The sequence below is a fragment of the Nannobrachium achirus genome (genome assembly GCF_963921795.1).
Source record: "Nannobrachium achirus genome assembly, chromosome: 23".
Lineage (NCBI taxonomy): Eukaryota > Metazoa > Chordata > Actinopteri > Myctophiformes > Myctophidae > Nannobrachium > Nannobrachium achirus.
The window spans coordinates 25,326,197-25,352,011 of NC_137830.1; the positions used below are offsets into that span (position 1 = coordinate 25,326,197).

General features: G+C 45.8%; 1 protein-coding gene across 1 annotated transcript in view; it reads left to right on the forward strand.

Moving 5' to 3' along the window:
- The window catches only part of LOC308308827 (protein kinase C-binding protein NELL2-like), a gene marked incomplete at both ends in the record, with an annotated part of 141,601 nt that overhangs the window by 95,359 nt on the left and 20,427 nt on the right, over window positions 1-25,815 (forward strand). Inside the window, 2 exons of the mRNA XM_080754279.1 lie at window positions 585-680; window positions 24,410-24,550. Coding sequence (XP_080610405.1) covers window positions 585-680; window positions 24,410-24,550 — 237 coding nt within the window. The remainder of the gene's footprint in view (window positions 1-584; window positions 681-24,409; window positions 24,551-25,815) is intronic.

A 25,815-nucleotide genomic window follows, 5' to 3' on the forward strand; every position in this document is an offset into this window, starting at 1 on the left:
CAGTAGCACAAATAAATAAATAAAGCAGTAAAAGAGTTAACCACGCCTTCAGCATACAGTACCTAATCACTTGAGCTCTAAATGCTTTGTCATGCTAGTGTTAACAATAGTGAAAATAGCCGATGGACGAGCTCACAAAGCTTCGCTATTCTTAGAATTTTTTTGATGGAAAAACGGATATTTTGTATTATCGATCACATTCAATTACCTTCACTTATTGCACGCACGCACGCACGCACGCACGCGCGCGCGCACGCACGCACGCACGCACGCACGCACGCACGCACGCACGCACGCACACACACACACACACACACACACACACACACACACACACACACACACACACACATACACACACCAGTACGAGCACAGGCATGTGTTGTTATTGTATTGGGTGCAAGTGTTACTGTGTGGGTGGGGAGTGAAAGAGAGAACGTGAGAGAGAGAGAGAGAGAGAGAGAGAGAGAGAGAGAGAGTAAAAGAAAGCCGAGTCAAAGCAGAGTTCCGTCTGCACCATTCTCATTACCTGACCTTTGTGCTGTGTCTCCATAACAACTGGATGTGTCCACCCCTGTCCCCAGCTATGTGTGACGGCGTGTGCCAGAACGGGGGCTCCTGTGTGTCCCCAGACATCTGCATCTGCCAGCAGGGCTACACAGGGAGGAGCTGTGAGTCAGGTAAGCTCCCGTGCCACTTCCCCTTTGCTGCTGCCCGTTGCTGGCCAATAATTAATACACTTCTATTCACCTTATTCCTGGCCCCCCCCCCCGGCTTCCTGTTCATATCCTGAAAGAGGCTGAAAGACATCAGTGGGTTTCCCAGTGGTTCCCAATTTTTTTCATATCAAGACCCCAGATTAAAATATTTGTCCACAGTCGCAGACTATGTATTTTTTAAATAGCAGATCTACAAGCTCACAATGTGTTGCAGTGTCACGCATTGTGAGCTTGCTGATCTACTATTTTCAAATAGCTCATGTAAAGTAGTAGAACTGATTATAGGTGCTTCTATTGGGCTTATTTTCAGTCTAGTTGCTTCTAATGGGCTTATTTTCATAGACCTGGTTGGTGTGGCTTTCCTTTGGCAAAATCTGGCAACATACTTGGAAGGAAGATATTCAATGATGGAGCACACAGAGAAAAACTCAGTAGCGCCCTCTGTAAAAGGCAATGGCGGCCTCCCTAGAGAGGGCCAGGAATAAGGTGAATACCTGCCCAAGAGAAATACAGCAGACACTGTACAAATCCTCAGTGCCAGCTGAGCTGCCATCTGCTGGGTGAAGCTTTCCCCAACCCATGGGGGGACCAGAAAATGTGTACGAGTTACGAATGGATTAATTATAGAGGATTTCTGTTTTACTGTGTGGGCACAATAGCATATCGCTGCTGTTGAGCTCTTGGCAGATGAATTGAGACTTTACAAAGACCTTTGTTGTGGAAATGGGTGAGATCGGGGGTGCTCTTTGCACCGACTGATTACTCGTTAGTCTAGTCATTAGAGGACAAATAAATAGCGGGACAGGGTGTGTAAACCCTACAGTCAGGGTGCATGTCTGTGGGGTCTTTAAAAATGTCTTATGTTCACATTGATTTAAAAAGGCAGTAAAGGGATTACATTGCGTTAAATTCATTTTTGAAAGGTCTCGAATATATATTTTTCCGAGGCGATCCCAATCTGACTACCCGTATATGACTATTAAAGTATATGACTATAACTCAAATTTGCCAAGTGATACATTTAAAGATAAGTGAATATATTATACCGTAGCCTGCGAGGTGAGTTCTGGCAGATACACTTAGATTAGAAGTTCACACTGTGCTGCCCTATGTGGGTGTGTCCAGTATTGAGCAAGACCCACACATCATTCTGTGACGCGGCAATCAGCTGACCAATTAGGTGGGTATTTAAGGTCGCCTGAGCCTGTGCTCATCCTGCGTTCCTCTGAGCATGCCTCTGGTTGTGAGGCTTGTTTGCTCCCACTGCCACCCCAGCACCACCAGTGGGCTCTGCTATTCTGTTCCCCATGGGGGGGTTGTTATTATATATATATATTTATATGTATAGATCTCCCTGCTCTTAATGGTTAATGATGGTTTCTAATTGTGCTGAGCAGGTAGAAAAGAGTAGCAGAGCCTGAACGCCAAGATCAAATATTACATATACACTTGCAATTATTCTCATGTTACAATAATAAAATATATTGGTTCATTAATTCTGTGTTGGTTCATTCTATATTGGTTCATTCTAATCGTGAGTTATCTGACAGAACTAACAATATGGCATCCACTGATTTCTATAGTATTGCATGTTAAATGGTGTGTAGAGCATATCTTAAAACCTTTCATTTTTATTTTTGTTTGTTAAGTTTGTTCTTAAATGTCATTCTAGGTGCCAATACAAATGTATTACCGTAAATCTTATATTTAAGTTCCTGACATGTGCAGGCTCTCTGCCTTCAGTACAATTGATCATAAACATAAAAGACACACACACACACACACACACACACACACACACACACACACACACACACACACACACACACACACACACACACACACACACACACACACACACACACACACATAAAATGTCTCACACAAAACTTGATTCATGGTGAGAATTGGGCAGACTTTATTCCAAGTGCCGTTAAAAATGCAACGCGGTGCCATGATGTAAATGAGAGAAATAGACTGAAAGCTTCCCTGGGGGATATTGCAGGTTTCAAATGACTAAGCTGCTTTATTTTTATGCGGAACGCTGACTTTATAATGCGTTTCATCTACTTAATACTAACCTCGACACAGGTTTTCGTGACAATCCCTTTTATGGAATCAATTACAGACAGTTTTATGTCGCTACTGTCGGGTGGCGGAAACCTCGTATTTCCATGTTTTTAATTTTTATGTTTTTCATCATACAGGCGTGCCACACAGAATTTATGAAAATACATGCTCACAACTGTTTTATGGGAACTATGGGAACACAATTGGCCCATGTTCGGGGGAGGGAAGCCGGGCCGGGAGGAGGGTGATATTGGTCGTTGCGTGTACTTCTATCCCTTAGTTGAGAGAGAGATGAAGCAGGGACCCCCACAATTTGTTCATAGATTCCATGCGGTTTCATTGTTTGACAGCACAATCATCAGTGTATTTTTGATTCATGTCTATTTTTGTTTTCAGATATTTAACCATGTGAACCGTCAATACTTAATAAAGTTGACCTTTCACTATGTACTTAGTCTGCTCTTTTCCCCCTCTACACCAAACATCTTTGCCAAAAATAGCCGATCTACAAGCTTGTAGATCTGCTATTTTCGGCTAAAGTTCTCAGAATAAGGACACTAGGGTTCAAGTGGTTAATATAAAAAAGGAGAAAAAAGTTTCTATCACACAAAGATTTGAAGGACCCCCTATAGTAACTCTAAGGACCCCCTGTTGAAGACCCTTGATCTACAGGCTTCGGCGGCACTTGTCAGCAGGGAGTGTTGGGCAGGAGGAGTAGTCATCCCGGTAGTGGGCTCCTCACTGGCAGGTGAGTCTGTAGGATACAGCAGGAGAGATAAACACAGAAATGTGTGTCAAGAGGAATTATTTGGTCATAACGACCAAATTGGGGAGAAAAAGGAGGTACATTTTTGCTTTTTTAATGAATTGTTTGGACATACGAGGTTTCCGCACGACAGAACGATATGTAAAATACTCCCTTAAACAGCCCCTGTATGTGATTAGGGTGATTTTCAGAGGCAGGTGGCTGCTCCCCCTATAGCTGTCACAAAAGAAGCTCTGAGAACTCCCCCGATACGCAGAGTGTAGAAAAACTGCATATCAGCGTGCCGCAACTTTTCCCACCGGCTGAAGTTAGCTTATGATATGAAAATAGTCATCAAATTACTTATAAACTGTATTTCTTTATGCAGTAGCTCGTTTCCAAAACAAGTTTTATTAAGTGCTTTACAGGGTACAATAATAATAATAATAACAGGAATCTGAAAGTTCCTCTATATACTCTCCTCATGCGTACAATACAAATGCCCAAAAAAATACTGTTTCATCGTCATTTTTCTTGCCTCAAATGAGCACTGATGCTTCTATAAAGCAATGCCCTCACACACACACACACACACACACACACACACACACACACACACACACACACACACACACACACCCACTTGCACGCTTGTGCGCACACTCACACACTCGTTGTTACTCACATTTACATGTCGTTAGCCTCATAGCATAATTGCCCATGTAATTTTTTTTGCCAATTTCTGCCCAACTCTACTCTCCTAACACTGCTGCTTCATTGTGCCTTATTGCCTATGTCCTCAGCCTATCAGAATGCTTGTGCCATGCTCGCTCGCTGCCGTTGAACACTATAACCAGTAAGACGCCTAAGGGCGAAAAGCGACCTTGCCCTAAAGGGCCCTAAAGGGTGAGGTCGTGCCATCTGTCTTGGCCATTTATGGATTCTGTTAGTGTGGTTTTCCTAACAGGGCATCATCTGTGATACAATCCCTTTTATGCTATATGGAGATCCCTGCTCTGAGTATCTGACATCACTGTGATGTCACCTGTTTATTCCCATATATGGAGATCCCTGCTCTGAGTATCTGACTGAACACTGTGATGTCAGCTGTAATGTCACAGTGATGTGTCAGGTGAACCACAGTGTCTGGTGTTACACGAGTTAAAGAAATGAAAATAGCCGATCGACAAGCACACCACGCCTGGCACCGCAAGGCTTGGTGTGCTTGTAGATCTGCTATTTTCACTAGTTTTATGTGACAGTCTTGTATGATGAAGCAGGGCTTTACTACCTACTATAGTTTGAAGTGGTTCTGGTCTGGTTTTAGACACTGCAGGTGTTGGTGCAGAGAGGAGAGGAGGAGTGGAGTACTCCATGTCACTGTAACCCCTTCCAGCTTCTAACAAGACATCTGCAGAGCCAGCAGCATACCTCAGCAACTTGAACTGCTTTCTCACTGTCTCTCTTTCTGTCTCTAGATCCCTCTGTCTCATTCTCTCTCTTACTTCTCCGCCCTCTCTCTGTCTCTGTCTCTCTGTCTCTTTCTCTGTCTCTCTCTTATGCTTGCTTTCTCTGTCTTTGACTCAGTCACACACAGAGACACACACAGACACACGATAATGTGTGTGTGTGTTTGTTTGTGTGTGTGTGTGTGTGTGTGTGTGTGTGTGCGTGCGTGCGTGCGTGCGTGCATGTGCCGTAGCAGCATCGCATCCGCATTTATTCCTGATTGACAAAATTGCTTTCGTATCTTGATTCTTAACAGCAAATGTTTAGAAACTGCTGCCAACATCGACTGGTGCACTGACATCTCTATATCCTGCGCACGCGGGGTGTGTGTGTCTATGCGTGTGTTCTTGTGAGAACTCGGTAGAAAGACGAGGAAAGAAGTGTGAGGATGTGTGTGTGTGTGTGTGTGTGTGTGTGTGTGTGTGTGTGTGTGTGTGTGTGTGTGTGTGTGTGTGTGCGTGTGCGTGTGTGTGTGTGTTTGTTTTCATCTCTATGGGGAAATTAAAGTGGATGAAGGTCTTGTGTGTAAACAAATTGAGTCAACTCTCTCTCTCTCTCTCTCTCTCTCTCTCTCTCTCTCTCTCTCGATCGACCATTTCTTCCTATCACTCAGACTCTGAAGTGGTGTGTCCATCTCTCTAACCCCCCTCCCCCCAATACCCCTCAACACACGCACACACACACACGCACACGCACACACACACACACACACACACACACACACACACACACACACACACACACACACACACACACACATTCCACCACCGTCTCTGACCGGAGGTGTTACAAAAAGGGACGTTTTGTTCATGAAGAATAAAACCCATGTCTCTTTGTATGCTGGGTCTCTCCTCCAACACCTTCGCTCACTTTGTCTTAGACACTCCCATGCTCCAAATGACACTACGGTAGCTCCAAATCCATTAGTCTCGCCAGATGGCCGTGTAGGCAGGTTAAAAGGGAGCTGTCTTATCAGATGTCCACAGTGGCTAAGATTTGCTTTGGAAATGCGTAGAGTTGCTTTTTCTTTGGTTCCGTATCAGTCGTGTTCATATCACACAAGCCTTACGAGTTTCAGATGAAAAGAAGCCCGGCCTTCTCCCTGTCTTTGCCGCGGCGGAAGGATATGTTAATTTGACGTCTTTCATTTTTCTTTGACTTTGTCGATAAGGGCCTTGTGCTTTCATGCCTTGAAATGCCCAAAGGGATTTCGTTTCCCCTTTGTACGGGCCAGTCTATTGAGGATCCTCATGAAGGGGTCTAATTATGTGTGCTTTGTGCGGTTTGCAGGGGGGGGGGGGGGGCGGATATTTTCACATTCATTTTAGGGCATAGCTGGAGTAGAGTCAAGGCCCAAGGGACACTTAAAGCTGCACTTTGTAACTTTCCTGCTCTATTTGATGTTTATCATTTTTTATTTTTTTACCACTGAGCTAATACCTGCCTGCTTGCTCAGGGGAGAAATAGAATTTTGATCCTCAGTGCCAACCAGAAACAGCATTGTGTCAAAGGCTAGACACATCCAATTGTATAATTGCGACGGTAGGTCGCAGTTAACTATGAAAACCGGCACATCTTGTCCATATCTCTGTCATTCCACACCACACTAACAGAATCCCTTTTATGCCCGTACATGGAGATCCCTGCTGTCATCAACATTCAGCCCATATCTAACAGGACTTCATATGGGAATGCCCATATATGGAGGCCACAGTGATATGCATCACTGGCCAGATGGCCAAGACGTGGCGTGACCTCGCCCTGGTCGCATGTTGCCCTGAGGCCTCTGCCATAGTTACAGCTAGGACAAAGTAGGATTGTATTCACTAAAAAAGTTACAGTACATAATGCCTCTTTAAACTACCTTCAACTAGGGGTGGGCGATATGGTGATAAATATCGTTGAGACGATACAATGTCTCCACGATATGCCTTTTCAGAGATATCGTATATATTGTGATACAACGAAGGAACTTTATAAAAAATCTTGTTGAATTGTTAATACAGAGATTCATTGCAGAATTAATTTAAATCTGCATTTTGGTCCAAATCAGTAGTTCTCAAACTTTACAATGTCAAGGTCTCCCCTTAACTCATTTGTACACTGTCAGAGTTACATACTTGTAAGGGTTAATTTAGACCTCCCAAAAGAATATGTTTCTTTTAGTTTTTGTTACCTTGTAGGTGGTTGTACTTACTGTTAAGTAACTTGATAAATAACCATAAAAAACAACATGAAAAAGAATCGTGATAAGATCGTGTATCGTGATACCACTTTGAAAAATATTGTGATATTGTATTTTTCCATACCGCCCACCCCTACCTTCTACTTGGTGTTATAATGCTGTTTTTGAAATGTGTCAAAGATGCAGTGGTGGAAAAGCTATTGGCATCAAACTAAAACAAATAATTGTGTACTTATTTTCAAATGGCCGAAATGTGAAGGCTGAAGTACGTGCTTTGTAATAATAATCAAAATCTACAAAGTAACTAGTAACTTGTAAGTAGCTGGTACGTTTTCAAATAAGTGTAGTGGAGTAAAAAGTACAATATTTGCCTCTGAGATGTAGTGGAGTACTGTAGAAGCAAAAGTACAGAAAATTGGAACAGGGAAGAACAAGTAATTGAGTAAATGCACTTAGTTACTTTACACCAAGGGTCTTCAACACCCCTATAGGGGTCCTCAGAGTTACTACAGGGGGTCCTCCAAATCTTTGTGTGATAGAAACCTTTTTTATATTAACCACTTGAACCCTATAATCCATATTCTGAGAACATTAGCCAAAAATAGCAGCTCTACAAGCTTGTAGATCGGCTATTTTTGGTAAGAGGTTTTGTGTAGAGGGGGAAAAGAGCAGAGGTTTGGTGTAGAGGGGAAAAAGGGCAGACTAAGTACAGAGTGAAAGGTCAAGTTTATTAAGTATTGATGCGGTTCAAGTGGTTAAATATCTGAAAACACAAATTGACACGAATCCAAAATACACCGATGATTGTGCTGCTAAACAATGAATATGGTATCTATGATAAGGTTGTGGGGGTCCCTGGCTGCTTCATCTCTCTCTCAACTAAGGGGTCCATGGCCTGAAAACGTTGAAGAACCCTGCTATACACCACTGTATCCCCCCCACCTCCTCACCATTTTCCCTCTTTGTTTATTTCCGTATTCAAGCTCAGAAATCTGCCATAATGACAACGAAATTGGATCGTTTCCCCCAGAGTTAGTTGTTTTTTTTACCCATCTTTCAGTCTCTCCTCCTAAGCCAGCATCCGAAGAATCCATCACCCAGATAATCGTGCCTATTCAGGGAACAACTCATGCATGTTAATGCCCTCTGGCCAGTTCCTACCATATTTCCTGGAGTAATTGTTCTTCCCCTTTCCACTCGGTCTGTGTGGAGGACAACTCTGAGTAAATTATAGCACTTTCCCCAAACAGTGGGTCGGTTCAAAATGTCAAGAAGTTGTATGTTTGGGAAATGTTTAAGTAACCATTACCAATCATGTAACATTCCATGTAATTGTCACAGCGTGCTTAGACTACATGTTATATCCTTCACACACATGTCAGGGTGACAGATAGATAGACAGTCCTTATTACTGAAGTTTGATTTTGATTTTCATAGAGAAAAACTATGCTTGTTAACTCCTGCATGGGCAGAGCAGAGCTCAAAGAGCTCCATCCATCTATGGTGGTCACTTATTAGTGCCTTGTTATAATTAGTAAGTACCTGGCAGGCTGTCCTTTCATTTACACTTGTATACTCCTTGTGGGTAGCACTGGGTTAATCTGAAACTGAATTTCCCCCGTGCGAGAATATAGGTAATTATTATTATTAATTATTAGTATGATAATACACTATAACTCTCTGTTTCCCAAACAGAGGGTCGGGACCCAGATGTGGGTCACTGGCCAATTTGTATGGTTCACGGCTCTAGTAAAAATCCAATCTTCTTTTCCTACAGTACATTTAAAAATAAATATACTGTGTGTGTGTGTATATATATATATATATATATATATATATATATATTTAAAACAAACAAACAAAGCAATTCCATAAATAAAACATGCTGTAATAATAGTGAAGAAGTAATGAAAATAGATGATCTTCAAGCTCACAATGTGGTGCAAAGCGGCACGTTGATGGAGACCCACGAGGTTCCCAGTTCAATCCCGGGCTCCCGCAGAGTGTCGAAGTTCCTTGAGCAAGACTCTGAAGCCCTAATTGCTCCAGAAATGCAGGTTTGTGCCTAGCTTGCTCCAAGGTTTTGGATGAAAATAGGGCCCTTGCGGTGCATGCGAAACCCTCGTAGCACTTATGTAAAGCTTTAACTTTGAAAGTGTGAAAGTGGACCTTCCCAGGTCCAGCCAAGATTATCTTCGGCTTGTGGCCAGTGTTGCCAAATTTTGCGAGAGAAAAAAGCAACCAGGTCCTTGAAAACAAGCCCAGAATAAATAACTAATTTGCTTGTAAGGACATTTGGCCCTCACAAGTATAGTAATAGGAGTATACACACACACACACACACATATGCACGCACGCACGCATGCATGCATGCACGCACGCACGCACGCACGCACGCACGCACGCCACCTGCCAGTACAGTATCTTTCTTTCAATCACATCCACCAGTCTCGTCTTCCTCTGCTCTTCACTGGTCTCCTCGCCTGCGTCTCTTTATCTGTCTGTAATCTTTACACTGCTCTCACGTCTGCTGTTTCTCTGAGTCTCATCCACACCATCCCTTTGTTCTTTCTCTGCTCTCCTCCTCTGTCCATCACTTGTTCTCCCCTTCCTTCCCTCCCTCTCTATCCCTCTCCCTCTCTCTCTCCCTCTCTCTCTCTCTCTCTCTCTCTCTCTCTCTCTCTCTCTCTCTCTCTCCCTCTCTCCCCCAGCTCCCCTCCTCCATGCTGTGTCTCATTGACTATCAATGAGCTATCTGCTATACGCTTCCAGCTGCTTTCTCAACCACTGGAGCCGATTCTACATCATACTGATGATAATCAAAAATAAATGTGAAAATAGAACACACGTCCAGGAAGTAGGAGATAATTTGGAGGGGGAAAAAAATCTATGAAAACCTAACGGAAAATGTACGTGAAGATAGGCTGATGGTAAAGATAGGCACTGCTAGATTCATTATTTTTTTATCTTTTAAGATCGAACTGGGAACGTATAGAATGATCTGATGAGCTTCTGTTGTATTTAAAAGAGCCAAACGGATGCATGTGGAGTCTGTTGGTCACGGCGGCTCCCCGGGGCAATTATTCTCAACCGTTCTATTTCAGTTTGATACTGTACGCATTAGGCCAGGGGTTCTCAGCCTGTGGGCCAGCGCCCACTGGTGGGTCGTGACTCGTGAGGACATTGCAAGTGGGCCACCAACTCATTTGCAAAAAAAAAAAAAAAAAAATCAAATAATGAGTAATAGTATATCAATAGCAAGAATGATTAGAACAATTGGAAAAGGGGTTCTTTCACTTCTTCTCAAGTAGTGCACGCCAAACACTACAAATCATGTTTTGGGGTGAGCAAGCATTCGGCACAACTGCCAATCAAAGTGACTGTAGTGGCCAATCACATATTTTCCGGGACTTGGCAAAGCATAACATCTTTTTAGCAGACTATGGCGGATCGTGAGGGACATCCAAGGCATGACTGCGTCTGTGTGTGTAATGACAACTAATAACAGATTCATGAAAATAGGCTCCGCTCTATGCTATGAAGGCTGCTGGGGTCTGTCGGGGAAACTGGATCAATATAAATAGGAAAAAACACCTATATGTAAAACGCCTTTAAGTAAAAAGAATGGCCGTTCATTCCATGCTGCTCTTCGTACAAGCGTCATAAAAACGCCGCTGCAAGACGGCATCCTACATCACTACTAGAGAACTTCATGAGGCGTGATGCGAGGGCCTTGTTATCCAGCAGGCTGTGTGTAATTGGCTGCGCTCGGCTGCCCCTCGCCTCTCGTTAGTGGGAACATTAAGACAAACTGCAGCCCAGGATTACAATTCATACCATTATATCATATCGTCGCTGTCAGGCAAGAATCCTCGTATCTCCATATGATTTCAACGTTCTATGTGTCTCTGCCCCCTGTAAATGAACGCCTCCACTTCTGTGTACAAGAGTGTCGTGTCAAAATGTGTGAAAATAGCCGGTCTACAAGTTCACTACGCGCCTGATGTGGCGTGTTGTGAGCTGGTAGATCGTCTTTTTTCTTTAAAAAAGAATAAAATAAACAAACAACAGAGGGTTTTATATTTAACCAATGAAATGAAAGCTTGTGACTGGAACCCAGGTTATTTTATTTTTTATTTTTTTCCCATTTCCTGAATAGTAACGGTTTTGGACGTACAGTGCAAGGTTTTCTGCCGACGGCGAGGATATCTTTCCTACCTTACATTCATTTACATTATGAATATCCTGGAGGGCTGTTTGGTTTTGACTGATGATCGGGGGGTGTTGCTGTTATGAACCGATAGCAATAATGAAGAAATTATTAGCGGTGCAATGTGTGCACTTTCAGATAGGCATCTGAGTTACATATAATTAGGTGGCACTGACATTTAAATGTGCGTGTGTGTGTGTGTGTGTGTGTGTGTGTGTGTGTGTGTGTGTGTGTGTGTGTGTGTGTGTGTGTGTGTGTGTGTGTGTGTGTGTGTGTGTGTGTGTGTGTGCAAGACATATTACCCTTGGGTAATACTACTCAATATTCAGGACACGCACGCACGCACACACACACACACACACACACACACACACACACACACACACACACACACACACACACACACACACACACACACACACACACACACACACATGGGAACGTGCAATAGTGATGGGCCATCAAGTGGACACCTGTCATTGCTAATGTTTCACTGAATGATGATTGTAGGACCACATCACCTCCAGAATCATCAATAATTCATTTTATACTATGGAATCGATATAGAAGCATCTAGTATAGAGTCCGGATCGGAGAGCTTTTATTTGTCACTCACTCCTACAGGTACAAGCAGTGACTGTGAAATGTTGGTGTAGCATGTTCCACACGTCAACATACAGTACGGTGTTGAAAAGCAGCTAAATACAAATACTTACTCAAGTACTGTACTCAGGTACAATTTAGAGTTCTTTGCTTTACTTAGTGTTTAGTGTTTCCAATTCTTGCTTTACTTCTACTCCATTACGTCTCAGAGGGAAACATTGTGCTTTTTAATCGTCCAGATTTAGATTACATTACAAAATAGCGTGGAGCCTTGAGATGCCATTACGTGCACCAAATACACTCCCTATCAACCTGCGTTAATTATTCCATTTGTAACTCTGAGAGTGTACATTTGTACACGTTGAATTAACCCTCATATTTGTTTTATGTGTCAGACATATATCCAGTCTATTCATTAGAGTTCTATGTGGTAAGATAGTGGTTTACTGTCAATATTCCAGGATGACCTCCCACTTGGGTAATGACGCCCCCTGGCGATCATTCAGAGAAACTACTTCAGCTCCCGTACTAACGTAGGTAGGAAGGGCCTGTCACTCAAACCGGAGTGACCCGCCTCCAGGCTATATAAACCCCCGGAGGCGGAAGTAACATCCTCTTTTCACTCTCTGCGATATCACATTCAGATAAGTTGAAACTCAGCCTTTGTATTATTATTCTTCGCGCATTAGCCTAAAGCGGTGGCATTGGAGTCGCCCACTGGCGAGTGTTGAATTAACCCGTACTTAAGAATACTTATTCTTGTTCCGTCCTAAATCGACGGTTATTTCCTTTTATAACAAAGGATTATTACTGCTTGTTCAGGCCTTCGCCGAAGCAAGCGTGGCATAGCATTAGCCGTTAGCTTGTTAGCTCGTCTGCTATTGTTAACGTTAGCTACACTGCTTACCGCTTGTTCAGGCCCTGCCCGAATCAAGCGTGGCCTAGCCTTAGCCGTTAGCTTGTTAGCTCGTCTGCTTCTGGTTAACTCTATCTACAGTGCTTCGCCATGGATCCTCTGGCCTTCCTGCCGAGGCAATGTCCAGGCTGTCCAGGACTCATCGACGGACAGGATCTTCACCATCTCTGTGTCGGCTGCATGGGCGTTGCACACGCCTTCTCTGCACTGAGTCCTCAGGGGAGAGCAGGACCTTTCTGTGACTGCTGCGTGGCCTACGACCACGATGTACTGATACACCGGTTCTACCTAGCCAGGGCAGGCCTCGGGGCCTGCGCTCCACCAGGTGGGTCCACTGCTCTCAACCCCACAGCCCAGTCTTTCCTTCCCCAGGCGGCCCGCACCGTTGGTCAAGGTGCGGCGCTGCCTTCCGGAGATCCGCTTGGCAATCAGCGCGCCATTCCAAGTCAAGATGGCGCCGTGCTACATGAGACACCGCCTGCCGCGCAACCGACCGCAGCTAGCTCCACTGTCACTGGAGCTGGCGGGTCTGGTGAAGTCGCCGCTAAGAAGGCGACCAAGAAGGCTAACATCCAGAAATCTCCGGTAGCCTTTTCCCCTTCGGGCGCGGTGCCCAAAAAGAAACGCTTGGATGTGACCGTCGGGGACGTCCCCCTCGACGTGAGCATCACCAAAACAGTCCAGACCTTCAGGCGAGAGTCGGACCTGAGCTCCTGTCAGAGCGAGGGTTCTGGTTCTGAATACTCTGGATACACGGCCGAGGAGGAGGAGAACTCCGTCGAGGACGAGGGTTCTCGACTCACGGTCACTGTGAAAGGTAATGCCCCTGCGGCTCCAGCACGTCAACTGGACGCCGCAGGGAGCTCCCAGGCCTCCTCTGGCACCACTGCCCCTCCACCCGCCAGTCAAGCGAGTGAAGCGGGAGCAGAGGACGTCGATTCTGCAGCAGAAATGCTGGATCATCTCACAGTCTACATGAGAGCTCTGGCCAGAGTTGGAGAGGAGTTGCCACCTCCTCTCCCCTCTGAAGAGGCCGAGGATGATGACGAAATGCCCGGGCAGGAGCCTTCGGTTCCCGCCCCGTATGTCCTCTCCAGGCTGCCGCTGGTGAAAGGTTTCACCAAGGCCCTCCATTCCTCATGGAAGACACATAAAGACCAGGAAGCTGCCTTTTTCTGTGTTGGATTTGGTGGGCGGTGCGGAGGCAGGCATGTCCACCTGCCCTAACCTGGACCACCTGTTGGCACAATCTTTTCTGAGTTCCGTCAGACCCCAGTACAAAGATGTAGGCACAGCTAAAAACGGGCCGTTTGTTGGCCCCGTCGGCACCAACCCGCCGGGGTTCACTGTCCTGGAGGACAAGCTGCAGTCGGACAGGGCTCGTAACGCCTACCGGTCCGCTGCTCTGGCCGCTAAGGACCTGAATCTGATCCAGCTCTTGCTCGCTTCCACCAAGGACCTGGTCAAAGGTCTGCCCACGGGGGAGCACACAGCTGAACTGAACACTCTATTTGACATCATGCTGAAGGTCAATTGGCATGCGGTTAAGTGGATGGGCAGGTCCATGGACTACAACCTCCAGTCTGAGAGAGCCCGCTGGCTCGACTATGTCGACCTCGAGCCTAAGAGGGACGTGGGCGAGAAGCCTCTAGGTCCTCGCGGGGAGATGTACAAGTCTCTCATAAACATGGAGAACAGTCCCACCACCCTCATGGGTGGGGGCTTGGAGCTGCTGCAGGGTAGAGTTACCTTCTTCAAGGCGGCTAAGGACATCGTCGAGTCCACCACAGTGCCACAGGATGAACCGCAGCAAGCTAGGAGGACGTCCCGCTCCTCCCGCGCCAAGGAAAGGGGCCGCTCTGCTTCTTTTAAGAAGCACTCGTCTTCCTCCAGGGGAGCCTCTGCAGCCAGGGCGCCTGACAGGCCCCGCAGCAAGGCTGTGGTTCCCGAGCGCGCTCAGCCGCGCCGCCCGTCCAAGGATGGCAGGCAGCAGTCTTCATACCGCGGTGGCCGCGGTAGGGGACAGCGCAAATGACACTTTGAAGAGGGGAATTGTGCTGGGGCGGGGGTCCGAGGTGTCTCTCGGTCCCCCTCCCCCCAAACGAGGGCGTTTTTCGGTACCCCGTGTCGGGGAAATGAAAATGTTAATTTTGATGCCTCCTGTGTCGACAATAAACATGTTGAAAGAGCAAAGTCTGTCTCTGTCCAACTCTCTCGCACTAGCACAGACGACCCCATCGTGCATGCCTCCTGTAGTAATGATGAAGTCCTGTCAGGACTCGATAATCAATCACAGGTTTTATCAGAATCCAATAATGTTAATGTCAAACAATTATGTGGTTCCTCAAGCGCGCGAGTGGGATATCCCTCGCGTCGACAATATGAATCCTTTATGCATGCCTCCTGTAAGAATGATGGAGTCCCGTCAGGACTCTTTAATCAGTCAGAGGTTTTATCAGCAACCAGTAATGTTAACGTCAAACAATTATATGGTTCCTCATGCGCGCGAGTGGATTTTCCCTCGCGTGAGCGATGCTATGAATTTAACCTTGAGTCAGAAATTCTGTCGGCCTACTATGAGCCCGGGTCAAGGGACAAGCATAAAGGCCTTAGAGCAGGTATTAAACGTAAAAGTTCCTCTCCTGTCAGGGGAGAATGCTTTAGTTGTGGGCGAGTCTGTTTATCAGTCGAATCGCTTTGCTCTTCCTGTCGCTCTATCGAGCGAAAACCGAACGCTTCCGGTTTCACCGGATACGGATTCGCTAGCTCCCCGCTTCCGGTCCGGCCGCAAAAGAGCTCCGCTAGTCAAGCGGTACAATCAGAAGGTGTTCCCACCTTGCGGCCTATTGAACCCCCGCGCTCCGCATCCGGGTGTTCCGGATACGGATACGCAGGTTCCCCACTTCCGGTCCCGCCGCAAAATAGCTCCGCTAGTCAAGCGGTACAACCAGAAGGTGTTTCCGCCATGCGGCCTATTGAACCCTTGCGCTCCGCATCCGGTCGTTCCGGATACGGATACGCAGGTTCCCCACTTCCGGTCCGGCCGCCAAAAAGCTCCGCCGTCACGGAAGCACAGTGGTGGGGTTTCTCTCGCTCAAAACACGCTAGCACGCTGTGCGCGCCAGTGGAAGTTATGCAACCCGAGCCATTGGGTATTTCGAACGATAACCAGGGGTTACAGGTTACAGTTCGCAGATATACCCCCGCTTTCGAGCAGGGTTATTCATACCAGAGCACGTGGTTTAAAAGCAAGTCTTTTGAGAGAAGAGATCAGCTCATTGCTAAGCAAGGGTGCTATAGTGGAGCTGGACAGGACCCAATCCCGCATGGGATTTTGGAGCCGTTATTTCCTGGTGCCCAAAAAGGGGGGGGGGCTACGTCCCATCCTGGACCTAAAGGCACTAAACGTGTACCTGAAGAAGTACGTTTTCAGGATGCTAACAGTACCCACCATGTTACGGTCGGTCAGGCAAGGGGATTTCCACTGTTCAGTGGATCTGAAGGATGCTTATCAGCACGTCCAGATTTATCCCCCACACAGGAAATTCCTTCGGTTCGCCTTCGAGGGTCGCCTGTACGAGTATACAGTACTCCCTTTCGGTCTGTCACTGAGCCCGAGGGTTTTCGTGAAAGTGACCGAAGCAGCCATCGCCCCGCTGAGACAGCAGGGCGTCAGGTTGGCGACGTACATCGACGATTGGATGATTTCAGCGAGCTCCGCCCACGAAGTGGCGCGTCACACACAAGTGGTTTTGGCTCACCTGAAGGCCTTAGGTTTCATAGTCAACCACGGCAAGAGCATGCTGACTCCAGCAAGTCGTCTTACATTCATTGGGGTCCTTCTGGACTCATCCGACATGTCGGCCCGTCTCTCAGAGGAGAGGGTGGACAGGTTTCGGGAATGTCTCGACTCCTTTCAAGTGGGCCAGGAGGTCACTTACAGGAGTTGCATGGTACTGACGGGAATGATGGCTTCCGCAGTACATCTGTTGCGTTTGGGCAGGTTTCATATGAGACCTTTTCAAAGATGGATGTTATCCCTCGGGATCCCGCCCTCCTTGAAGTACAAGAAGGTTACGGTTTCCCCTTCCTGCGCGATCGCCCTGTCTCCGTGGCTGGTGGAGGGATTCCTCACCAGCGGAGTCTCGATTGGCGAGGTGGTTTCCCACAAGTCGATCACGACAGACGCCAGTCTCAGTGGATGGGGAGCCACTTTCGAGGGGCGCACAGCGCAGGGGCTTTGGCCTCTGGAGATGAGGGGTCGTCACATCAACTATTTGGAGTTGATGGCTATACTCCTGGCGCTCAAGCATTTCGAGCCTTGGATTTTGCATTGTCACGTCCTGGTCAGGACAGACAATACGACGGCCATGTTTTATGTCAACAAACAGGGGGGCCTGTCGTCGTTGCCACTGGACCGTCTGGCTCGAGAATTGACGGTTTGGTGCTTGTCGCGCCTCAAGTCGATCAGGGCCTCACACGTCCCAGGTCTCCTCAACAGCGGAGCAGATCTCCTGTCCAGGGGAGGTCCTCGCTACGAGGATTGGTCTCTCCACCCCAGGGTGGTGAGCCAGATTTTTCGCAAGTTTGGTCAGCCAGTGGCGGACCTGTTTGCGTCAGCGGAGAATACGAAGTGTCCGTTGTTCTTCGCGGTGAAGGGCAGTCCTCCCTTGGGGTTGGACGCCTTAGCGCACACGTGGCCGAGAGGTCTACTGTACGCGTTTCCCCCCTTCGACTTAATCCGACCCACTCTGGAGAGAGTCAGGAGGTTCGGTCTGGAGATGCTCCTGGTGGCCCCCTACAAGGGCACGTGGAGATCGGCGATCGCCCCTCTCCTTTGCGAACAGGGTTGGCAGCTGCCTCGGTGCAGGGACCTGTTGAGTCAGGCCAGGGGGGAGATCTTCCACCAAGACCTGCAGGTCCTAGACCTGTGGGTTTGGCACGTGAAAGGTTAAACCTGCTGGCAGCCGGTTTTTCTTCTGAAGTGGTTGATACCATTCAGAGTGCTAAGGCGCCCTCTACGAGGGCGTCTTATGATGGAAGGTGGAATGCCTTTGAGGACTGGTGTGAGTCGCGTGTTCCACCTGTGGTGGCTCATGTGGCGTCAGCCCAGGAAATTCTGGAATTTATGCAGAACCGCTTGAGAAGTGGTCTAGCATTTTCTACCCTTAGGGGGTATTTGGCGGCTATTAATGCCTGTCACCTGGGGGTGGCGGGCAAGGCACCTTCTAAAGTCCCGGAGGTCATCAAGTTCATGCAAGGAGTTGAACGTTTGAGGCCGGTGACTAGGTCTTTGTTCCCAGTTTGGGATCTGCAGGTGGTTCTAGGGGGCCTATGTCGGGCTCCCTTTGAGCCGCTTGTAGGGATGCCTTTGAAACTTTTGAGTTTCAAGACGGCTCTTTTGCTGGCTTTGGCCACGGCTAAAAGAGTTGGTGACCTGCAAGCTCTCTCGGTGTCTGCGGAGTGCATGCAGTTTATGAACAATGATCTCAAGGTGTTGCTCAAGCCTCATCTTAAGTTTGTTCCTAAGAACATGGTGGTTCCTAAGGAGCCTGTTGTTCTTCTGGCTTTTCATCCTCCTCCGTTTGTCTCGGTGGAGGATGAACGGCTGAATTGCCTTTGTCCTGTCAGGGCATTGAAGGCCTACTGTGACAGGACTGCTGGTTCTAGAGCTTCTTCTCAGCTCTTTGTAGAAATGGGCAATGTTCTTGTCAGAAAGCCGGTGTCTAGACCCACTCTTTCGAGGTGGATTGTGGATGCTATTAGGCTGGCTTACTCTAGTGCGGGTGTGGAAGTGCCGGCGGCACTTAAAGCCCATAGCACTAGAGGTGTGGCTACTTCGTGGGCACTGGCAAAGGGAGTCTCCGTTCAGGAGATTTGTGTTTCGGCGAATTGGTCTTCGCCTTCTACCTTTGCAGCCTACTATCACCTGGATATCGAATCCTCTTCGCTAGCGCATTCGGTTCTGGGTGCAGTTGCCTCCTCTACGTCATAGAGGAGTCGGATCTTCCCCTCCCACAGGTGGGCATGTAGCCACCTGGGGTACTTTGGGGGGACCCTGTGTTTTCCTTATATAGTGTGTCTTACTTATAAGGCGGACTTGTCCTTTTCATTTAGTTGAATGAGGCGGACTTCGGTCTGTCAGGGTCTCTCTTTATTTTCTCATGCCTTCACACCCAGGTCCGGTGGGCCTGGGACCTTCTGGGTGATGGGTCACGCCCGTTTGGGCTGTGCTCACCCGTATGAGGGGTGTGTGGGGGTATGAGAGTAGGTTGTGGCTTAGAGGGGAGTTTAAGAATCCCAAGTGGGAGGTCATCCTGGAATATTGACAGTAAACGGTAGGTTCCGTACGGAACCATTGTTTACTTAGATATGGAAGGATGACCTCCCACGTAATGCCCCTCTGTTTCACTGAATGTGGCAGAGAGTGGTATTAAGAGGATGTTACTTCCGCCTCCGGGGGTTTATATAGCCTGGAGGCGGGTCACTCCGGTTTGAGTGACAGGCCCTTCCTACCTACGTTAGTACGGGAGCTGAAGTAGTTTCTCTGAATGATCGCCAGGGGGCGTCATTACCCAAGTGGGAGGTCATCCTTCCATATCTAAGTAAACAATGGTTCCGTACGGAACCTACCGTTCCCAAACACTGGGTCCAAACAAAAACAAAAAAAATCGCCCAAAAGCTTTTTTATTTCATTTGAAGTAATTAAATTAATTAATAAATACAAAAAAAATCTGTTTAAGAATTATTGAAATAGCCACGTTTTGTGCTTGTAGATCAGCTGTTTTCACTAGTTTGGGTCCCGGGAAAACGTCTAATCTCTATTCTAAAACAGCTAGTTCCATTCCTTGATTCTGATTGGCTGGTTTCCCTTAATTGCTGGGGTATATGAGACTATAACCCACACCTTGAATCAGTTTATATCAAACCCAGGTGCGTTATTTCTTTCCACAGTGTTCCAATACCATAGTGCACCAAAAAAGCTGGGAACTACTTTCTTGTAGCTGGGAACTTTCTTGCAGACCTTGTAGTGAATTATTAGTGAAATAGTTTTAATTGGTACATGTCGATGATTTTTCATTTTGCCATATTGTAACCGTTTTAGAAAAGCAATAAGCCACCTGAGGGTTGGAGACACTCGGCTGCACCTCGTGTCTCACCACGCCTCTCTGCCGTTATAAAATACCAGGTAACCACATGCCTCTTGTGGCTTATTATTTCATTTTGGGTCTCGATCTGAAAAGTTTTGTTAACACTGACATACCGGTAGATCGAGAGCAAAACATTTCAATCTTTCAGCTCCTACAACCTCATGGAGGTGTGTACTTGATCGAGTGAAACTTTTCAGCTGAGCCGAAGAAACAAACAAAGTCATAAACAGCTGTCTCCCATTACTCGAATAAATCATTTTTAGTAAAACTGTTGTAAAAACCAGCAATAACACTATAGGAGGTTGTGTTGTTGTACCGTTTATCAGCGTATGGCTGCGTGCGTGAGTCGGGTTGCAAGCATCAGGCCACAGCCAGTGTTGCCAGAGTCTGCTCATTGTAAGCGACTTTGGGCTTGTTTTCATGTAAAGTCGCTTGTAAATATTGGAAGTTGTGGGTTGCATTTTTTTTTTTTTTTTTTTGCTGCTTATTTGGGTTGCTTCAGTACTTGAACTCCATGGGAGTACAACAACACATAGGAATCAGGGCATTCCTTGTTATTGTTTGAGCTCCCTCTAACCATGGCAACTATCTGCATTTTAAACAAGAACTTAACCTGGACCTGATCTCATTGACATGAGGTGAATAAATGGTAAATGGTTCATTTATATAGCGCCTCTATCTAAAGAGCTTCACAATGTGCGTTGCATTCACGCAGTCAAACACACATTAACACATCGAGGGCTAGGCAACAACCTGCTCGTCAGTCAGGGCGTCACAAGGGGGGTAAACTTGGGACTGAGTTACTAGGGCCCAAGGTGGAGGGGCCTTAATTATTTTATACTTAGGCTATTGAACATTGAACATTTGTAACTAAAATTTTGCTTCTGGGGGGGTCCCTGGAACTAAATATTTTGAGATGGGGGTTAAATTTGGGGTTCCTTCACATGAGTTTGAACACCACGGACATAGAAACATGGGTTTTTCAAAAAACCTTAGAAGAATTTGAAATATTCAAAGACTTGCACAAGTTTTCACGATCTTTCAAAAACAGCAGATCTATAAGCTCACAGCGCTGTGAGCTTGTATATCTGCTATTTTTCAATTGTTAAAGCATGCAAAAAATGATGCATAATAATGCGTTCCCAGTATAAATGGGTTAAACCCCCTCCCCCTATGAAGAACATTCATGGGGGGCCCGCAGTGAATCCTTGTACCCAGGGCCCAGAATTTGGTGCCACACCCCTGACCAGGGGGTCAGTGCCATGCTCTAGGGCACTTCGACACTAACACAGGGGCAGCCAGGGCTCAAACCAGGAACCTTCCATTTTTGTATTATTATGTTGATGTAGATCGGCTATCACTATGTCAGTGTGTTTTTCAAAACCAAGGTATGGTCCTGTGCACAAATACAAGTCACAGAGAAAACCCACTAGACTAAACCAAATTATAAGAAAACTAAACAAAAGCTATACTGAACTGATCGAAAACTAAGGAAAGCCTTGACTATGTAGGCCTACAGACTCAGTGAGCACAGTCCTTAACATGCTCACTGCCTAAAAATGGTTGTTTTTGCCTTGGTTGCATGCTGAAAATAGACAATCTACAAGCTCGCATTGTGAGCTCATCTGCTATTTTCAGAGCGCAACACCCAAGCGCAACCAAACATAAAATTACTTACTGGATCTCTTCTCCACTAGTCCCTCCCTGACATTTTGTCTAGTTTCAAATGTTGACGAAATTGTCAATATATTTAGTCTCAGTTTTAGTCATCATAGCTTACTTTTTATTTAGTTTTTGTCAGTGAAAAAAGGTGGTCGACGAACATTTTTAGTCAGTTTTAGTCGACAAAATGAACACTGGAGTGTGTGTGTGAGAGAGTTAAGGCCTGTCTATACTTCGACCGAAATGTTCGGCGAGTTGTGTTTTCCGACGTGCAAATTTCCGAACTCTCATTCGGTCTAATGCTTTTCAGAAGTCGCGAGGGACATCATTTTATGGTCGAAAAGGACCTTTTGACCCAAATCTTTGGTTTCGGTCGAAGTATGGAAAGCCCTTTAGAGGAGAAAGAGAAAGAGAGAGACATCCAGAGGAGAGTGGACGAGAACGTCAGGACGCTGTTTGGCTGTTAAGACCTTGAAAGAAACAAATGAGACAAAGGAGTCTTTTTTTGTGTGAGAAGAGGGGAGATGGAGAGTGAAAGCTGAAGGGACAAGGGAAGGGAGGTATGCAGAGAGAAAGAGATAAGCAAGGAACAACAGTAAAAGACCTTGAATTCTGTGCAAGCTTGGCTCCTGGATGAATATGTCAAGTGAATATAGCTTGAAGTTTTCAACAAAGACCCTACGCGTGCTTGTGTGTATGGATACATGTTTGTGTCAGTTTGTCTAGCAAGAGCACGTTAATTGAATCGACTGCAAACACCCCGTTTTGTCCTCAACTAAAAAGAGAGAGAGAGAGAGAGAGAGAGAGAGAGAGAGAGAGAGAGAGAGAGAGAGAGAGAGAGAGAGAGAGAGGGGAAAAAAATAAATGTTTCCCCAAGGTTAAATGTGCCAACACAGCCTTAATAAAAATATATGTTCCATCTCTATAATTCACCTGTATTTCAAAAGCTTGTTGGCGGTTCAGTAAAGAAGATTAATGCATGATGATTTATTGTAGCCAGGCCCATAAAAAATGCATTGATGTGATGGCTGGGTGGTTAGTGGTGGAGATTGAATCTCGCTCTCTCGCACTCTCTCTACTTAAAGGAGTAGTTCACCCCAAAATGACTTTTTTCTATTGATTACTTTTGCCATTGAGACTTGAGTTAAATCGTATTTTTTTTTTGTCGCATTCCTAAGACAACCATTTGCATTTGGTTCCCCATCCGGAATCAATGGGGGTAAATGTAATCCAATTGTAAGCTTAATTGTAAATTGTAAGCCCTGTTTTATACTTCGGCAGTTCGGCTATTCCAAAAAAAGCAGATCTACAAGCTCATTAATGTGATGGAAGCCACGGTCAATCAGGCACAGGTCAGATAGGCACTATATGGTGGTGGTTGGTGCTTTAATGAGTGGACAAGGGAGATTGAGTACGCACAGGGTATCAGACCATGGTTGTACTGTCTTGTTAAGGGCCATTTATAGTTACGTATGGTTGATTTTGTGTACGTTTTTGGGTGAGACAGTACGTACGGTAGTTACGTCGACATACATAGTTGCTCTATGCGTTATGTACGTGCCGACCCACTCTCCGCTCCAATTCTGCTCCCGTTGGAGCCGCGCGCCACATGGAGGGGATCTTCTGCACAGCACACACGTGTAAAAACCGAAGCATTTTTAGCCAACATATGTAGAACCACAGAATTTCTTGACCCGGCGACCGATGTGATGTTTTGTAACAGTCTGGAGTCTGGACTGGTTCTGCAGCTGCTGTCTGTTGCAACATTATCGCGGTAAATGCAACTCCGCAAGGGTACAGATTTAACCACCCAGACTGAGTAATAATAACAACACAGTGCACTGCACCCATCTCACTTTTGGATGAGAGGCGGTGTGAGTGTGTGCGCGCGTGTTTGTGTGTATGTATTCTCATGCCAATGCACAGCCGTTCCTGTGAGGAATGACGTCTTCTTGGTTGCAATGACGTTTTGATTGATTGATTGATTGAAGACTTTATTAGAAGTTTGCATAGGAAAAGGTACAGTTTCATGACGGTACAGTTCACTGGTACAAGGTCTACTAAAAGGAGATCCATGAAAAGACTAAGCTTATTTCCACAGGAAACCATTTCCACGTTCCTTTTTTTTTACTGTTTCTTGCTAAAATGATATTTCTTGTTGGGACACATAGTTTGTTTCAGAACCGCTGTTATAAGTAATTGTCCTCACTACTGCCACGGTTGACAAAAGTTCGCCACGGCCGGGTAGTTCAAGCGTACGTACGTTTTTATCGGTTTTGATCCGTCAGGTTGAGTGTCCGTAAGGTTACGGAGACAAACAATTACGTCCGGACCTACGGAGCAAGGTATTACTATGCATGGTACTTTACAAGGAGAAACTATACCATAAACAATAGCTATCAGGCCTAACATCTTGGCTCTTACACCATTTATATATAATGTATCTGAATAACATAAGATGTCCTATCTTATATCTCCATTGATTGACCTAAAATTGTATGACATATGTTCAATAAATCTGTTGTTGCTGCGTGTGTGTGTGTGTGTGTGTGTGTGTGTGTGTGTGTGTGTGTGTGTGTGTGTGTGTGTGTGTGTGTGTGTGTGTGTGTGTGTATGTGTGTGTGTGTGTGTGCGCGCAGATATCGACGAGTGCGTGGACGGTTTCGTGGAATGTGACAGCAGAGCGTCGTGCATCAACCTCCCCGGCTGGTACCACTGCGAGTGTCGCGACGGTTACCACGACAACGGCATGTTCGCCGCCAACGGAGAGTCCTGTGAAGGTAACGGAGATCACAAGGTCAAAGTTGAAAGGTCCACCATGTATTAATAATAAGCATAATAATATATTTTTTAGGGCTGGGACTTTAACTGATTAATTGCGATTAATTAATTACAGAAAATTAACGCGATTAAAAAAAATTACGCATTTTAATCACACTTAGTTTTTGCACCACAGAACCTTCAGTTTCGGGCATACCGATCATAGCGATGCACCAACCAAGAAGAGACAACAAACACAAAGGGAGAAGCCGATCAGAGCGCTTTGCTTGGCCCAGTGGATGCGAAATTTAGATTTAAAAAACTCACTCGTTGATTCACTCGTACAACAATGTGTTATACCTGAAAAAAAATGCTTCTCAGGGCAAATATCGATGTGCGATTAAAATGCGATTAATTGCGATTAATTAATCACAGAGCCTGTAATTAATTAGATTACATTGTTTAATCGCATCCCAGCCCTAATATTTTTTGAATATTAAATATATTTATATAAAAAACATACATACCAGTAAGACTCCCTAATCGGGAGATAAGAGACCGTCAGGTCGCATGTATGTTGTCTACAAAAAGCAACCTCATGGTGGCGCTAGAAGAGGGGCATGTGAGAAATCAGGGGCGGAGGTTGTGCTTTGCCAGCCAAGGAGTGTGTGTGCAAAGTTTGGCATGGATAGAGGCATATATTTATATAAAACCTTGACATTTTAATTTTCATAGTTATACCGACAAACGTGTATACCGTACATTATTACACACTGGATCGATCATTAAAATAATCATGCTCATGTTAAGTGGTCAGATGTGTGTGCCATGTACAGTTTTTCAAGATTTTCAAGTGGGCCCTGATCCAGACATGGTTGGGAACCACTGCACATTTGGGGCCTACAGTCTCTACATGTAGCCAGAACCACCTCAGGATTTCACTGTTAATGTTATTGATTTGGTGTTTAATGCCATGTCTGTGTGAAAAGACCAAACTGAATCATTCATAATGTGCATGTGTGCAGCTGTCAGTGTGTGTGTATTTCCAGCCTGTCAGACACTAAAATCAATAGAAGACAGAACATCTTTGATATCATCACATCTAATATGCTTAGTGTCCACATTGATGTCTGCCTGGAGAGGAGAGGAGATTATTTTATAAAACATTTATGAATTTATTTTGTAGATAATTTTTCTAATATATTTCACAGAAACCGCATGTAAAATACACTTCAACATGTTGTGGACAAGGATCTAGAGAGTTTGACTGGCTATTAACACAATC